The 19,402-nt window shown below is 32.9% G+C and overlaps 1 protein-coding gene across 5 annotated transcripts in view; it reads right to left on the bottom strand.

Annotated features, from left to right (window-relative positions):
- Positions 1–3,916: 3,916 nt before the first annotated feature.
- LOC148621358 (uncharacterized) overlaps positions 3,917–19,402 on the bottom strand; it is a 40,480-nt gene continuing 24,994 nt past the window's right edge. Inside the window, exons 5-8 of one of the 5 annotated variants that reach the window (XM_088575608.1) lie at positions 11,073–11,102; positions 9,834–9,899; positions 5,929–5,958; positions 3,917–4,754 (exon numbers count right to left, since the gene is read on the bottom strand). In XM_088575608.1, coding sequence (XP_088431734.1) covers positions 4,648–4,754; positions 5,929–5,958; positions 9,834–9,899; positions 11,073–11,102 — 233 coding nt within the window. In that variant the 3' untranslated portion in view covers positions 3,917–4,647. The other 4 variants (XM_088575609.1, XR_015921170.1, XM_088575610.1 and 1 more) reach the window with 4 other exon arrangements.

Here is a 19,402-nt window from a genome sequence, read left to right as displayed (position 1 = left end):
ATGTTCTTTATCGGGGGACACCCTAAAGACATCGTCTATGTATCTTTTGTAAAAATCTGGTACGGGGCCTATGTACACAGGGAACATTTTCTCCTCCAGGTAGCTAATGAATAGACATGCAAAACTGGGTCCCATCCATAGTGAAAAGTTTAATGTTCGACAACTATGGAGAACTGCGCAACCTGTACTTATATTTTTTTCTTTTTACACTCTTTGCATTGCACAATGTTGTTGTTTCTTTTATCAAATTATTTCAATTCGATGCTGCAGTTCATTTTTATTAAATCTGTTGATTCATGTGAGCTTCAATTACTTGGCGCAAGCATGACACTGGTGTATGTGAGTGAAAATGTAGGCTTATTTTTTTATGCAAACATATAACCTGTTTTTACGAATACTGATCAACGAAAAAGTTTTCAAGCGTGTACACTTCAGTCATACGTCGTCCAAGAGGTCAGAATGTAGATTTTTGTCAGGTATTTTAATTCACATACCCAAAACCCATTCCCGTTTTATTTAAATGTCATTTTTTTAGAATTTGGTTGAAAAGAGAGGGGAGTGATTCGAAGTAGACCTAGCTAAATCGTTTCCAAACGATGAGCACCTATTAAAACAATTCTATTGAAAGCGCTGTAATATATTTTACGTGGGTGATACAAAAAGAAAGTAACTCTCCTTTTTGGAAACATGTTCCGGCGAAAAACGACGACAATTCCTAGAGGACTGCCCATCCCTTTGGAATGAATGTTAAAACCCGCATTAGTTAAGGCTAAAGACCACTAATTCCTTGTTCCCATAGGCTTCTATGCTAATTTCACAATATTCAATGGCTTCTCTGGACTTTACCTTAACTTTAACCTGCAGAGGACTATATATGATTCTACATATGTCAGCTCACAATCCTCAGAATGGCATGTGGGGTTAGCAGACTTGCAGTGCAGCACTGGTCACCGGAAGTGAAGTGTCTATAAATAGCATGGGAAATCCCAGTGTTTTCACAAGATAAGGGTATATTTAGAAATCATTATGGAGATTAGGCTTCACATCACAAGAAGCTAAATGCACCTATAAAATGTACAGGAATGTTTTTCCTTTCAGAAACTGTTTAAATTTTTTAAATGAGATGAGAACTTTTTTCACAGCACTATTAGGAACAGTGGTAATTTCTGCGTAGGACTATTTTTGAGTACGTTCCAAATGCTCATTGGTTGAATTGGTGGTATGTAACCTTAATCACAATAACCCGGGTTTCAATTGCTTTTCGTTTAATAATCTTGACGCATATGATGATCAAGATCAGTTTTGAAGGCACCTTCCTCTGCGGTATGAATCGATAGTTTTCTCCTCAATACTTTTTGCCCCTGACGAAGGACATCAGGTCGAAAATTTGGACTCATATTCTTTAATATTTTTAGGTTTTAGTTTATATACTTTATTTGTATTTAGTTCCTTTTAACCTTTTAAACGTGGCTATTGTTAACTTATTCATTATTCTTATTTACGTTTAATTTGAACCGATTCGCAACATATACTATTTTTAAAATTCATGAAAGCTGCTGGAAATACTTTAAAATTTATTGAATTATTGTGAAAATATGGGAACACCCTTTCTATAATGATGTCTCATGAGTATGATTTTAAAAACGGAAAATCAGAAATATTTAAACAATCAAAAAGAACCTTGCATCAATAGAAATAATTAAAATATTTTCCAAATTTTTGTGAAAAATGGGTGCTACCCCTTTAGTGCAAAATTCACATATTCTTATGAATAAAGTCCCAAACCAAAAAAGTGTAAAACTCGAAAATTTAAAAAAATTCAAAAGGAAGCCCATATCATTAGAAATAAACTAATTACAAAAGTTTGGGAAAACTGGTGGCAGGATTTTTTTTTACAAAATGTGAACATAATATGCATAATAGGTAAAGAAAGAGTTGTGTATTAAAAACAAAATATTGTCAATCTTATTCAGATGGCTGAAAATCTGTTTGGTCTGGCAACAGTTTTTTTATGCCAACAACTAACTGTAGAGAGATTTTGGTAGAAATTTAGTTCAGTTGACTTAATTTGAATATGATAAGTCAAGGACTTTATATTACGCTCCCTGGGTAAGTACATAGGGATAATTTCATTTCCTGTATTCAACCTGGACCAACATTTCAGATGAATGTCTTTATACAGTAATTTATTAATACAGTTTACCGTTATTTATAGTTCAGCAGATTTTATTGCTGAACTATCACATTTGCAAAATTAATGGTTTTCATTCATTGGATTGAGGAATTCAAATGACTTCGTCACGCTAGGAATACTCCACTCAACCATTTCTTTTGAAAAAAAACTTGTATTATAAACATGAAGTAGATTAGCAAAGAATCTGAAAGGGGGAGGAACAGTACGCATTCTCATCTTATTTCTTCCAATAGAAGCTGAAACATTTTGTTATAGAAAAGAGTAGCGAACAGACAAACGGACAAAGCGATTACATAAATGTGAGGTGAATATCAAGAATTTATCCGGTTGTTTTTCATTCCATCCGTAAGCGAGACCCGACAGGGTAGTCAAGGACGTTAAAAAACCCTTTAGTAGTTTTTCATTCCATATGCCTGTACGGGACTTGTGATTAGGCACCATAAATATTAGTATTTTACTTAATAGTATAAAAAAATTTAGTTCATCTTTACTATGGTGTATAGGATTTTGTGATAAAAAAGTCAATGATACTGTTCCAAACATAACATATTCTGTACTACATTTCTCTCTTTAAGTCGTTAATATTGTTAGCAACTTCTTGCACTCTTAGTACTTTACATTCGCACATGAATTACATGATGATATGTGACTCCACCATCTTATGCTGCATATGTGTGCCAAAGTACCGTTATTTCTAGCTTAATACAAGATCAAAATGTACCTCTTAAATACTATACATATGTGCTCTATGTGTGCTTGCAAACCATAGTGGTGCACCGTGTTGGGAAAGATGCCATGCTCCTCGCACGTTAAAGAACCCTGCTGTGGTATTCGATAGAAGTAGGAACCTTTACGCTCTGCTATAGGAGGCTAAATTGCCCGACCCTACCCATACCTCCCTGCCTTTTTCTTGTGGCAATCAAAATTTGTCGACCCTATTATCCTTGTGTCCCATCCCTTCTTTCATTTCATCATTTCATGTTCATCGCCTGAATATAGCTGAAATATTGCTGCTCAGGCGTAAAACCCCAATAATCAATCAATCAGATTAAAATATAACTTTTTGATTATGCTTCATACATGTTTGTTTAAAACCTATATCATCTACCCTATATCACACCTTCAGACCTATTTGGCATACCTTATATGCACCCCTTCACTGACGAAACTTGAAGTATGGTTAAAATATGACATGAAATGTTAAAATCTGTATCAACCCTCGACCTATACCACCCCACAGACCAGTGGCCCTTTGGATGATATAGGAGTCTCCGGTTGATACAGCATGTGATAGATTTTGACATGTAATATTAAGTATGTATTAGAATGGGAAGTTTACATTAAAAGATGAAATGATCAGTTAGCATTGAACTTTTTGTAATATTAAAGATCCCTAAAAATGTGAGAAACTTTTGGAACGAAAAAAAAATTACCTGCACATCATGGTTACCAGTTGTTTTGATTGAGAAATATTTTGGTCACCACTGTTACCAAAGAGTAATAAAGGTAACCAAGATTTTGACGAAAGTCACCTGATTTTAGAGCATACCACAATATTCCCTTGAGTTCGTGCCCTTTCAGATGGTGACAGCAAGACAAAATCAAAGCATAGAATATTTGATGATTAGCGACTTTGAAGACTTTAGTCTTTGATTTAATTCTGTTACCAAACATAAAGGTGCACTCAACATTGTAAATAAGGGACAAAATAATAAACACAAATCACAAAATGATATTTATTTTCATTTAAAAAATGACAATATTTTTCTCACGATACTAAATGTAATGAATACAAAATATAATGTTCATGTTTAACTACTTCTACACAAAACACAATATAAATAGACATAGAACATGATATGATTGAGTCAGATCTATAAATAGAGTAGAGAAGATAACAGACTATAATACAACTTCAGAAAAATTCTTACAAAATGTTACTTAAGATGAACCATAAGCCAAAACATGTGCCAATTGATAAAATCAAAAGTATAGTACAAACTATTATTCATGGGCAATATATTAAAGCATAAACTGCACCATGCACAATAAAAAAAACAACTTTAACTACATGTATTCTTAATAGTTATCAAAAAGATTGCACATCAGATCAATTGCAAATGAAATATTAAAAACTATAAAACACACTTAGCAATCATAAATAAGTTTTATTTTTCTATCATCTGGCTCTTAAAATTATTATACAAAAGAACAAAAAACATTACTTTAATATGAAATTAAAATCAAGGATTTTTTTCTGATATATTTTTAGTTGAGCTTTAATGGATAAATATGGAAATAGTACAAATGGTTATGAAATGAGAATAAAAAGATGAATGCCATAACTTAAATTAATTTAGGTCACTGAATAAAAGTTTGAAAAATTAATATATGTAATAAGCAGTGTCAATACACTAAGAATCATTCAATTTTCAAACATTAAACGATATACATTACAGTCGTTTGAGTAAGAGGAAAATCCAAGCAACGTTTTTCTTACCTTTTTCTATTTGTTTCAATTTTTCATCACCTACAACAAGTTCCGCAATTTTTCTTACAGCTATGAATGGAGTTAATGTAAATATTAAGATTTCAGTTACACCAGGAATTATTTTCGCACATTCCCTTCCAACTATAAATGAAGTTATGTATATTCAGATTTAAGTGAAATGTATTTAAAAAAAAGTATACACAATCTTGAAAGAAAAGTAAAAGAATGAACACTTTTTGTACTAGTATATATACACTTATATCATTTTATCGATAAAAATAATCCTGAAATTGCAGTGAAATTGTTGGTATCGCTACACGTATAGTTCTTTTCATTCACGAAGTTGAAATCAATTTGCTTCAATGTATATTCAATACCATGATAACTTTTTTGGAATAAGTCAGAGCATAACTATAACTAGCCAGGTCATATAATCTTAGTTTCCGCTACTGTAAACCCTGAAATATCGCGGTAAGACATGCTACGTGAAAACGAAACCGTCGTGAATATTTTCTTCGAAGAACATTCTTATGCGATGCGGGGAATGATTGCGAATTTAAAGCTGTGCGAAAATAGATTGATCGCAGAAATCATGAAAACTTACGATGGGAAATTCCCCGGTTTACAGTATCTAAATGACGTTTTATCATTTAGAAAATGGATTATTTAATGATCTTATAAAACATTATATCTATCAAAACAAACTTTACATATAGGACACTTCATACTTCAAAACGGTCTGAACCTGACCTACTTTTAAGGTCAATGAAACAGCATATAATATTTATTTTGTGATTCCTCATTCAAAATTGTCAATTTTTGAATTGTCAAAAGTTCATTTCCTTATCTCCTTCGTAAGGAAGAACGACTTGTCAGTGAGGAAAACACATAAATAACTTGCTGAATAATGAACTATCATATTGTTTTACAATTTTGAAAGGCAACCATTAAATTACTTAACAAAACCCTCAAAATTTAACGTTTAACTAACTAAATTGTGGTAGTATATTAATCAACTACTCGAAGTGTAAGAGTAATCTGTACGAGGGTGATATGAGCATTCTGTATAGAAATAGCAATATAAATTGTTAGGCAGCGTTAAATCTTTGCTGGTTAGTGCACGAGCTTTTATAAAGGCTGAATCAATTACTTTAGCAATATAATTCATTATGGTAGTTTAGTCATTTGATCATCAACAGATTGGATGATTTAATTTTAATTAATTATATTGTTATATAATTACCTTTCAATACATCCATAATGCTCAAGTAATCTACAATAGAAGTTTATGTAAATCTAATAGCACACTGTATAGTAGATCGTGTGTGATAGTGTTCACAAGAAGAACGACACTTGGCCAGGTCCTTTAGATGTAGTTCCTGCTACATAAATGATGTTTTAACATTGCATATACCTTATTTGTTGATTGTTCCCATCTCTCATTTTGCACGAAGAACTTGACACTAATTACAAAGCAGGGATGAAATGATCTGCCTTGTATCATTGTCCACCATAAGAAGTTGGCGAAACAGTTATTGAAATAAACCAAACGATAAACGGACCACCGTTAGTTTAATGCTTGTGTGGCCATCCCCACCAAATTGACGTATTTATGCAAGTTTTCGCAATCTCTATGGTTATTACCTGAATTTGACATCGTAACAGGAAATCAACGGGAGTTCCTAGATAAGCAGAGATTTTTCACCCTGCTTTTGCACCTAGCCATTTCACCAGTTGGAGTTTCTGATTGTAAGGGCAATACTGAAGGGAATGAAGTATTACTCGGTAAAAGGACCGTGTTAGGAAAGGCTTCAGCGGAAATGTTTCTGCAAAACTAGAGTAAACCTCAAAATGTGCCTATATAGTTCTCGATTCTGATGATAATCATATGTAATCATATGATATTCATATTGCAATTGTATGAAAATTATATAATATTGAGCACATGATAGTCATACGATTATCATATGATTCACATGTGATAATATGGTCTTAAAAACATATGATGATCGTACACAGGCAAATGTGAAACACATGAGAATCATACGGTTTGTATCATACGAATATTATATAAATCGAGCACCATGTAATAATCATATGTTTCGGTTAACATATTCGAATGATTATCATATGATAATCATGTTTTTCACAAACATATGATTGTCATATGATTTCAAGCCAAAATTAACATATGATAATCATACGGCTTTTATATGTTAATAACAATATGACTGTCACATGATTACCATATGATTATGATATGAATCGAGCACCATATGATTATCATATGTGGCACATTTGGCTGTTTATGTGTGTGAAAAACATATGATTATCATATAACCATGCCATAATCAAATACGGTAAAGCAAAAGATCTCATAAGTGGCACATTTGCTTGTGTACCTTATACACGAAAACATGAGAAGATCATAATCTAAGGCATTGTTGTAGATGAGACAACAAGGTGGCTATAAGATTATGGTGTGTCGTAGATTCCGAAGTACCATTACTTTTTGCGTAAAAGGGTGAATGAATATGTTTTCTATTAAGCAGCTTTTTTCTATGATCCAGATACCTCGTACAAACGTAAAATAATTATTTATGATCTTTTTGTTAACAACGTCAGTTGTTTTACCTTTCAATGTCTCTGATAATTCATTTCAAGCGAAATCATTAAACGTTATACATTACAGTCGTTTGAGCAAGAGGAAAATCCAAGCTACGTTTTTCTTACCTTTTCCTATTTGTTTCAATTTTTCATCACCTACAACAGGTTCCGCATTTTTTCTTACAGCTATGAATGGAGTTAATGTAAATATTAAGATTTTAGTTACACCAGGAATTATTTTCGCACATTCCCTTCCAACTATAAATGAAGTTATGTATATTCAGATTTAAGTGAAATGTATTAAAAAAGAAAGTATACACAATCCTGAAAGAAAAGTAAAAGAATGAACACTTTTTGTACTTGTATATATACACTTATATAATTTTATCGATAAAAATAATCCTGAAATTGCAGTGAAATTGTTGGTATCGCTACACGTATAGTTCTTTTCATTCACGAAGTTGAAATCAATTTGCTTCAGTGTATATTCAATACCATGATAACTTTTTTTTGAATAAGTCAGAGCATACCTATAACTAGCCAGGTCATATAATCTTAGTTTCCGCTACTGTAAACCCTGAAATATCGCGGTAAGACATGCTACGTGAAAACGAAACCGTCGTGAATATTTTCTTCGAAGAACATTCTTATGCGATTTGGGGATTGATCGCGAATTTAAAGCTATGCGAAAATAGATTAAATGACGTTATATCATTGATTATTGGATTATTCAATGATCTTATAAAACATTATTATAAAATTATAAAAATTATTATAAAATGGTCTGAACTTTCCATATTATAGGTCCATAAAACAGCAAATAAATTTAATTTTGTGATTTCTCATTTAAAATTGTCAATTTTCGAAATAGTAAATTTTGAAGTAAATTTCTTTATCTTTTTCGCAAGGAGAAACGACTTGCAAAAGAGAAAAAAGAAATAATTAACTTGTTGATTCATTAATTATCATATTGTTTTACAATTTTGAAGGGCAACCATTGAATTACTTATAGAAAGCCTTAAAATTCATCTAAATTGGGGTAGTATATTAATCAACTACTCGAAATAATCTGTACGAAGGTGAACAGTGCATTCGGTATGGAACATATATAGTAATAAAAATTGTTGAGGAGCGTTAAATCTTTGTTGGCTAGTGCGCGAGCTTTTATAAAGGCTGAATCAATTACTTTAGCAATATAATTTATTATGCTAGTTTGGTCATTTGATCATGAGCAGATTGGAAGATTTAGGTTTAATCAATTGTTTGCTTAGATAATTACTTTTCAATGCATCCATCATTTTGACGGCATCTACAATTGAAGCTTATGTAAATCTTTTTTTTAGTAAATAGTAATAGCAGACTGCATAGTAGATCGTTCGTGATAGTGTTCAAAAGAAGGACGGCACTTGGCCAGGTCTTTTAACCGTAGTTCCTGCTACATAAATGATGTTTTAACATTGCATATACCTTATTTGGTTATTGTTCCCACCTTTCATCTTGCACTAAGAATATGACTTTAATTATAAAACAGATATCAAAGGATCTGCCTTATATCTTGGTCCACCATAAAAGATTGACAAAAAAGTTAATAAACTAAACCAAACTATAAATGGACTACCGTTAGTTTAATGCTAATATGGTCATTCACACCAAAATAACGTATCTATTTAGTTTCCGCAATCTCTTATGTTATTACCCGAATTTGACATCGTAACAGGAAATCAACGGGAGTTCCTAGATATGCAGAGACTTTTTACCCTATTTGTGCACCTACCCATTTCACCAGTTGGACTTTTAACGGCAATACTGAAGTGAATAAAGTAAAACTTGGTTGACCTGTTGGGATTCTGTTGAGAAAGGCTGAAGCGGAAATATTTGGGGCAAAACAAGACTTCACAACCAAATATGCCACATATGATAATCATCCGATAATCACTTGGTAATCATATGATAATCATATGGTAATCATATGACAATCTCATGGTAATCATATGATAATCATGTGATAATCATATGATAATAATATGATATTTAACACATGGTAATCATACGATTATCATTTGAGTCACATATGATTATATTGACTTGAAAACATATGATAATCATGTATTTGTGCAAACATATGATAATCATATGACAACCATGTGATAATCAGTTACGGTAAACCATATGATCTCAAATGTGACACATTTGCCTGTGTATCTTATACTGGAAAAAATGAGAGGGTCATGATATGACATTGTTGTATATGAAACATGGTGGCTATAAGATTATGGTGTGACACACATTCCGAAGAACCTGTAATGTTGGCAAAAAAGGGTGAATGGATATGTTTTATGTTAAGCAGGTTGGAATAAAGTTCTTACTTTGATTTACAAACTCCGTACAAATTGATAATATTTATATATGATCTTTTTTTAACAGCATGCATCAGTTGTAAACCTTTCAATGGCTCTAATAATTCATTACAATCGAAATTATAAAACGATATGCACTTAAGTCGTTTGAACATGAGGTTAATCAAAGAAATGTTTTTCTTACTTTTCTCTGTTTCTTTCAATTGTTCATCATCTAAAACAGCAATTCCTTTCGCAACGTTTTTTGCAACTATAAATGGAGTTAAGTAAATATTAAGATTTTAGTTACACCAGGAATTATTTTCGCACATTCCCTTCCAACTATAAATGAAGTTATGTATATTCAGATTTAAGTGAAATGTATTAAAAAAGAAAGTATACACAATCCTGAAAGAAAAGTAAAAGAATGAACACTTTTTGTACTAATATATATACACTTATATCATTTTATCGATAAAAATAATCCTTAAATTTCAGTGAAATTGTTGGTATCGCTACACGTATAGTTCTTTTCATTCACGAAGTTGAAATCAGTTTGCTTCAATGTATATTCAATACCATGATAACTTTTTTGGAATAAGTCAGAGCATAACTATAACTAGCCAGGTCATATAATCTTAGTTTCCGCTACTGTAAACCCTGAAATATCGCGGTAAGATATGCTACGTGAAAACGAAACCGTCGTGAATATTTTCTTCGAAGAACATTCTTATGCGATTTGGGGAATGATCGCGAATTTAAAGCTGTGCGAAAATAGATTGATCGCAGAAATCATGAAACCTTACGACGGGAAAATTCACCGGTTTACAGTATCTAAATGACGTTTTATCATTTAGAAAATGGATTATTTAATGATCTTATAAAACATTATATCTATCAAAACAAACTTTACATATAGGATACTTCATACTTCAAAACGGTCTGAATTTGACCTACTTTTAAGGTCAATGAAAAAGCATATAATATTTATTTTGTGATTCCTCATTCAAAATTGTCAAATTTTGAATTGTCAAAAGTTCATTTCCTTATCTCCTTCGTAAGGAAGTACGACTTGTCAGTGAGGAAAACACATAAATAACTTGCTGAATAATGAACTATCATATTGTTTTACAATTGAATGGCAACCATTAAATTACTTAACAAAACCCTCAAAATTTAACGTTTAACTAACTAAATTGTGGTAGTATATTAATCAACTACTCGAAGTGTAAGAGTAATCTGTACGAGGGTGATAAGAGCATTCTGTATAGAAATAGCAATATAAATTGTTAGGCAGCGTTAAATCTTTGCTGGTTAGTGCACGAGCTTTTATAAAGGCTGAATCAATTACTTTAGCAATATAATTCATTATGGTAGTTTAGTCATTTGATCATCAACAGATTGGATGATTTAATTTTAATTAATTATATTGTTATATAATTACCTTTCAATACATCCATAATGCTAAAGTTATCTACAATAGAAGTTTATGTAAATCTAATAGCACACTGTATAGTAGATCGTGTGTGATAGTGTTCACAAGAAGAACGACACTTGACCAGGTCCTTTAAATATAGTTTCTGCTACATAAATGATGTTTTAACATTGCATATACCTTATTTGTTGATTGTTCCCATCTCTCATTTTGCACGAAGAACTTGACACTAATTACAAAGCAGGGATGAAATGATCTGCCTTGTATCATTGTCCACCATAAGAAGTTGGCAAAACAGTTACAGAAATAAACCAAACGATAAACGGACCACCGTTAGTTTAATGCTTGTGTGGCCATCCCCACCAAATTGACGTATTTATGCAAGTTTTCGCAATCTCTATGGTTATTACCTGAATTTGACATCGTAACAGGAAATCAACGGGAGTTCTTAGATAAGCAGAGATTTTTCACCCTGCTTTTGCACCTAACCATTTCACCAGTTGGAGTTTCTGATTGTAAGGGCAATACTGAAGGGAATGAAGTATTACTCGGTAAAGGACCGTGTTAGGAAAGGCTTCAGCGAAAATGTTTCTGCAAAACTAGAGTAAACCTCTAAATGTGCCTATATAGTTCTCGATTCTGATGATAATCATATGTAATCATATGATATTCATATGAAAATCATATGAAAATTATGTAATACTGAGCACATGATAGTCATACGATTATCACATGATTCACATGTGATAATATGGTCTTAAACACATATGATGATCGTACACAGGCAAATGTGCCCCACATGAGAATCATACGGTTTGTATCATACGAATATTATATAAATCGAGCACCATGTAATAATCATATGTTTCGGTTAACATATTCGAATGATTATCATATGATAATCATGTTTTTCACAAACATATGATTGTCATATGATTTCAAGCCAACATTAACATATGATAATCATACGGCTTTTATATGTTAATAACAATATGACTGTCACATGATTACCATATGATTATGATATGAATCGAGCACCATATGATTATCATATGTGGCACATTTGGCTGTTTATGTGTGTGAAAAACATATGATTATCATATCTTGCCATAATCAAATACGGTAAAGCGAAAGATCTCATAAGTGGCACATTTGCTTGTGTACCTTATACACGAAAATATGAGAAGATCATAATCTAAGGCATTGTTGTATATGAGACAACTAAGTGGCTATAAGATAATGGTGTGTCGTAGATTCCGATGAACCTATACATTTTGCGTAAAAGGTTGAATGAATATGTTTTCTATTAAGCAGCTTAGAATTACGTTTTTTCTATGATCCAGATACCTCGTACAAACGTAAAATAATTATTTATGATCTTTCTGTTAATAACGTCAGTTGTTTTACTTTTCAATGTCTGTGCTGATTCATTTAAAGCGAAATCATTAAACGATATACATTAAAGTCGTTTGAGTAAGAGGAAAATCCAAGCAACGTTTTTCTTACCTGTTTCTATTTGTTTCAATTTTGTTATCACCTACAACAGGTTCCGCAATTTTTCTTGCAGCTATGTATAGAGTTAATGTAAATATTAAGATTTTAGTTACACCAGTAGTTATTTTCGCACATTCCCTTCCAACTATAAATGAAGTTATGTATATTCAGATTTAAGTGAAATGTATTAAAAAAGAAAGTATACACAATCCTTAGAGAAAAGTAAAAGAATGAACACTTTTTGTACTAATATATATATACACTTATATCATTTTACCGATAAAAATAATCCTTAAATTTCAGTGAAATTGTTGGTATCGCTACACGTATAGTTCTTTTCATTCACGAAGTTGAAATCAATTTGCTTCAATGTATATTCAATACCATGATAACTTTTTTGGAATAAGTCAGAGCATAACTATAACTAGCCAGGTCATATAATCTTAGTTTCCGCTACTGTAAACCCTGAAATATCGCGGTAAGACATGCTACGTGAAAATTAAACCGTGAATATTTTCTTCGAAGAACATTCTTATGCGATTCGGGGATTGATCGCGAATTTAAAGCTATGCGAAAATAGATTAAATGACGTTATATCATTGATTATTGGATTATTCAATGATCTAATGAAACATTATTATAAAATTATAAAAATTATTATAAAATGGTCTGAACTTTCCATATTATAGGTCCATAAAACAGCAAATAAATTTAATTTTGTGATTTCTCATTTAAAAGTGTCAATTTTCGAAATAGTAAATTTTGAAGTAAATTTCTTTATCTTTTTCGCAAGGAGAAACGACTTGCAAAAGAAGAAATAGAGATATATATATACAACGTCTCAGAATGTGACGACTCTATTTGCTACACTGCTCCATCGGATCAAATTGATACAGGGAAGATATGTAAACGTATAGAAAGGTCCAGCGCCCTAGGCTATATAAAAATATAGCTTTCGCTGGTCGGGTCATTCCTAGGATTAATCTAGGGCTGTAAATGTCCCGTACTACCATACATCGTGTACTAAGTTGGAGCCCTAGATTAATGACCCGGCCAGCGAAAACTATATTTTTTATATAGCCTAGCTGGTCGAGTGGTCAAGGGCGCTGGACTTTGTGCAGGCGGTGTTGCCATAGATGTCACAGCAGTACGAGTTCGAGTCCCGCGGAGGGAACGACCAAAACTTTGCATCGCAAATTTGACAGTTTAACATCGTTTGGAATTTTTCAGACCTTTCTATACGTTTATATATCTTCCCTGTATCAATTTGATCCGATGGAGCAGTGTAGCAAATAGAGTCGTCACATTCTGAGACGTTTATATATATATATATATATATATATATATATATATATATATAATACTCCCAACAGTGGAAACAAATAAATATATGCAAAAAATATACATTATGGAGCAAAAAGAATTAAAAAAAAACAAACATACAAACAATAAAGTTTTATGCTATCAATTATAAACTTAGACTGTTATTGTCCGTTTCATGTTGTCTTCTAGATTGGTGCCGTGACGAAGCTGAAATCGCAACGTGCGGGACATAGAAGTGTTTTATCCAGAAAAGCACGGCAGAAATTTCAAACAATATTGATACTTTGAAGCGGATACAGGATTTTATGAGGACATTGGGTGAAGAGATTATTCAAGTACTGAAACAAGAGGTAATGGAGACAGAGATAGTAGAGTAGTAGAGGCAGAGGAGTATTTATCCAAGTCAATGACCAAACTATGTAAAATTAAAGAATGTCAAAAGTCAATTCGTTTATTTATTTATTTATTTTATTTTATTTTATTTTTTGGCCGGGGGAGGGGGGCCTTACGAAGTAACCGTACAATATAATAGTTCACTTAGTAACGTCTAAACTACCCCAAGTCCTTGCTACATGATGGAGCCTTCAAAATCGTATATGGTTGCGCAGTCAAAAAAGTCAACTACGAAAAAGCAATTTTGTTGTTACACTAAACAACGAACAGAGCAACAAAACCAAGCAAATTATTGACTGCGCTTCTAGACATTCAGCTGGCAAAAAAAAAAACACTTTATTACTATTATTATGACAAGATTGATACATGTGTACAAAGGTTAGAAACCTTTAGTCAAACAGATGAAAGTTACTGATCAAAGCTGGGCCTCGCGATACTCGAAAAATTACTGGTAGACGTTAGTAGGATCATTTCACGAGAACATGGCTCAACAGACTGTCACTTGAGTGAGTTACTACAAGGTTTATTTCATGAACATAATTGCGGACGAGACAATTCCAGATGTCACTGATGTAACAGAGTATAGTATGCCCACCGCGGCATTTCTCACCGACACCAAACTTCGCAAAATACTTGCTTACAACCCGAATGCCAAGTCATGCATCTTTTGTTATGAGTACAGTTCTACCTTCACAGGCACCTACTAATGTATCGTTGAAAACTGTCGTAGTGCAAGAAAGTTTAGGATTTCAACCCATTAACGCAAACAAATTATTTGAAAAAGGTGCACAGAGGTTTTTTTTTTATCACGGAGAATCTATCCAAAGACCTTAATTTAACCGCCAGCAGAAATGAAACCGTCAACGTGTTAGAATTTGAAGACCAGCAGGAGAGAATAGTACGACATATATGCAACAGGCAGGTTAACTTACTCACAGATGACGGGTAACTACAGATAATGTTCTGACTGTATTGGAGATTACCGTACCATTGAACACATACGTGCATAGAACTAAACACTAAATGTATCTATCTGACTTGAGATAAGCACACACAGTCATCCATGACATTTGAGGTCTCTTTGTTAATTCGAGCATAGAGGATCGAGATGTAACAAGATTCATCTGGCTTCATAAGCTGGGTGATCCCAATTGTTCACTTAACGCATACAGAGTAAGAGCCGTATTATTTAGAGCGCCATTCATTCTAAATGCCGTATTACGTAAACACTTGACCGCGTACCCAAATTAGTAGAGGTCAATGCCCAAAAGAAACTAATATGTGAACAACATAGTTCCAGCTTCGCCAAATAGAGAGGTTTGATAGATGTCTTTACTAAATCACAATCATTATTCAAGAAGGCATACTTTCATTTGCGTTAATGGGCCTTAAAGGAAAAACGAAATTTAAAAATCTAGCGGAAAACGAGACGATATTGCACGAGGACAAGGATACTTTGTTCTTTGAAACATGGAGACACACTTACCTTTGCACAAAGAGAACCTACTTATATTAAGTCGAGGATACCTTAAGTACAAAACATGAGATATTCCGAGTGTCATCAATGGATTACGATCCGCTTGGAATTGTTAGCTCCGTAACCAATTTAAGTTAAATTCTGATGCAACACCTTTGGGAGTAGAAAGTTGATAAGGACTAGACGTTACCTGGATAAGTCGTATCGTTGGTGAGAGACATACAACACGACACGGGTGAATGTATCAGACTTGAAATTCCGCAATGTTACTTCAATGGAACATTTGATGGATAAGAATTACATGCTTACATATTCACTGGTGCTAGCTTGAAAGTCTATTTATCATGCGCATACATCGTAGACAAGGATACAAAAGATAGAAAGTTTTAAATGGCAAAGAACAAGGTAGCGTCACTGAAGAAATTAACAATTCCCAAGCTTGAAATCACGGCATCCGCAATAGAAGCGACGCTATTGAAACATTTAGAAAACATAAACGTAAAACAAGCTACACTTTGAAGCGACAGTCAAATCTGCTAAATTGGTTAAAATCGGAGAAACAAGTTCAAATAGGGCTACTGTCTAACAGATTCAAATCTGGTCGACTTCCTGTCGAGAGTAATGTCAGCCGAAAGATTCAAAAACAGTGTCTTATAGTTGAACGGGTCAATGTGGACAAATCAACAAGTACTTACCGTCAATACAGGGGACACGGAAAATGAGATTGAAAACGTGGCGCGTGAATCAACAGTCATATATCGAATAATAAACATTGCTCGTTTCTCATCATATCAGAATCTAGTATCTTAAGATTTATACACAATTGTAAAATGGAGAAGCACACTGGACCGTTAACCGTATCCGTATTGCTATCACCGAATGACAAGTTGACTGATCTCATACACGTATCAGATACTTTCTTTCTGGTTTAGAAAGAACCGTCACAACTCAACGTCTGCATTATTCGATTTCCGCAATCAGAAGAAATGTTTAAAACATATCTCTGCATTTGTGTAACTTGCCGTAAAGTTACAGGTAGACAATATACACTTCCGGATCCACCACACCTTCAAGCCGATTGACTTCGTTATTAACACCCATTTATCGTCACAAGAGTAGATATCACGACGAAGAATGGAGTGACATCTCGACCAATCTGAAAACTATATTCCGTATAATTGGGGCCAGAAAAAAATTAAAACATGGACTTCCACGTTGTAAGTGTTTATTTAATTGGTCAATATTTAAATTGTATAATCCGCGATAGCATATCATAGCTATTCAAAATGTTTTGATCACAGACTGTTTAATATTGATATGTTCGAAGTTTTATTCATTTCATGATAACTTCCATTGTATTGTAATTTCATTCATTCGCGGTCCCCAGTATGTTGGAAGAAATGCATGTACCCGTACGCGACGTTCCCGCAGCTGCTTACTATATTACGTCACAACGAGAGGTACTAACCACTATACATTTTACTATAAACACTATCCTTTACAAGCAGTACTCTGAGCCCAAAGTTGTTGAAATATTACGTTTCATTTTTTAGTCGGATTTTGATGACAGGTGTTTCATTAGATTACCTGGTTACCTAAGGGAAGAAAGTGTGCATCGCTTTTGATCCAAAGCCCTTTACTTTAGTATCTGATATACCGAGGTTGTATTATCTTTAAAATATCCAAATTTCAATTTTTATTTTTGTCTCACTTTTGATCTACCAAATTGATTCTGAAATAAGTGATAACTGATACAATGTACAACACAGCTTCCGCCTCACACCTAAGCATTAACAACATATATATATCTACATAGATACATTTCATCAGAAATCGATACTCCATGACTTATACTTTCCATTTGCAAACGTTCTTTTCATAGTTGCAAAATACAAATTCACTAGCATGGGAAGTATATATTTATACATTTTACTGTTGAACAGTCACTGTGTTGTGTGATTTGTACATGGGCCTTATTAGGCATCAAAGATACTATGAAATTAGCGTTTTCATCAGGGATATGTTCATTCTTTGTTCAATTCATTATGTTGGTTACAAGATTTTCAGATTTTTCAGGTTTCACTGTATATTAAAAATGTATCAAGTGCTTATCCTTTCAGAAAATGGGAGTTCCCCTGTTAGTGCTGTAGCTAGCTTTCTGCGTGCAGTCCTTTTTACGTACTGTCAGTGTACTTCCTTTTTTAAAGTATCTTCAGTTTTTGAATTTGTATTTTAGTCCATGTATATATATATATGCTGCGGACAAGTATGAAAAACACTTTACATATTAGATGTAATGAGCCTAGAGGGAATACGGCAATATCATTTGTCAATGGAACGATAAATCAATGAATATCCTACTTATCAAGGTGAAACACGGTAAAGTGTTCTGGTATTCTGCATCAATTAAAGAAGGGGTCAAAGATCAACCGATCCAAATACACTTTGATTGGTCCCTTTACTGTCGTGCATTGTAGGTACTGGAAAACAGGTAACATGTAAAGATCACCTGTATAGAAATCCCAAAATGTTTAAAAAAAGCACTTTTTCCGACAAAAGTTTAATCACTGAACAAGAATGCCCATAACATTGGCAGTATTTTAGTGTTTTTCAACGGATAAAAGATATTAAGACACAAATAAGATAAGAAAGGCGTATTCTATTCGATCTGCAACATTAGCTATGCAAAATGAGCTTGAGGTGGTTGCAAGTTTTTACATATTTAAACTAATAATTAAACTAAAATTGTAAAATCCAACATCATTTTCCGGTAAACCTGCCCTGTCTCCGAAATGTTGGCACAACAGAAAAGCATGAATATTATCCAAAGTAACTTATTTTATAACTTGGTCAATACTTTTAAGTGCTTTTTAAGGAGAAAAATAATAGTTTCACATATTTTTGTTTCTTTAATACAATAATTGAGCGCATAATTATGTTCGTTTTTGGGAAAGGCAGAGAGACAATTGGAACAAAGAACAGGATACCCATAATCAAGACAAAACAGTATAAACAAAAAAAATTAGCTTAATAATAACATATATAAATTTAAGGAATAAATGAGCAACCGGGTATGTGGACCAGATTTAATGGTAGGATATTACGTTTTATGCTTTTTCCTTTTTTTCTTCCACAAGCGCCCGTCCATCTGTTTTTGTAGAATTGATGTCCTCCGGATTTGAACGAAGGAGAAAAACTCTGGATTTTCTAAAAGATCATCTAGTATATAACTTTTTTCATTTTTTCGTTAAGCAGACCGACGTAATTGACTGTCCGAATTTAAAATTAAGATATTTTAAATTAAAAAAAAATGCTTTACCTTCTCAAAAATGACAACAGAAATGACGATCTTTTCTAATCAGTTTAATGCACAAACCAATATCCCAAACTGTACTGTACATGTATATTAACGCCGCTAAAATGCTAGTTTATAACACCTCATAGACAGTAAATATCAAATGATAAATTGCACCCCTTCTTTATAAAAGTTTTGATCAGACCCATCTCTTTTTATTATGCTATCATAACTTGTTTTAATTGTCCCCTTTATTCGGCGACTGAAGATGGAGTCGTTTTGTAAGGAATCTGGTTTGTTTTGATCGACAATGCAATCAACTAATAAACAAAATATAAACAATAAGAAAGTTCAATT

Source organism: Perna viridis, chromosome 3, assembly GCF_037379345.1.
Source record: "Perna viridis isolate PV_CMFRI_1.1 ecotype Kerala chromosome 3, ASM3737934v1, whole genome shotgun sequence".
NCBI lineage: Eukaryota > Metazoa > Mollusca > Bivalvia > Mytilida > Mytilidae > Perna > Perna viridis.
The sequence above is the reverse complement of the archived record's forward strand: the minus strand, read 5'-3'. Positions and strand labels throughout refer to the sequence as shown.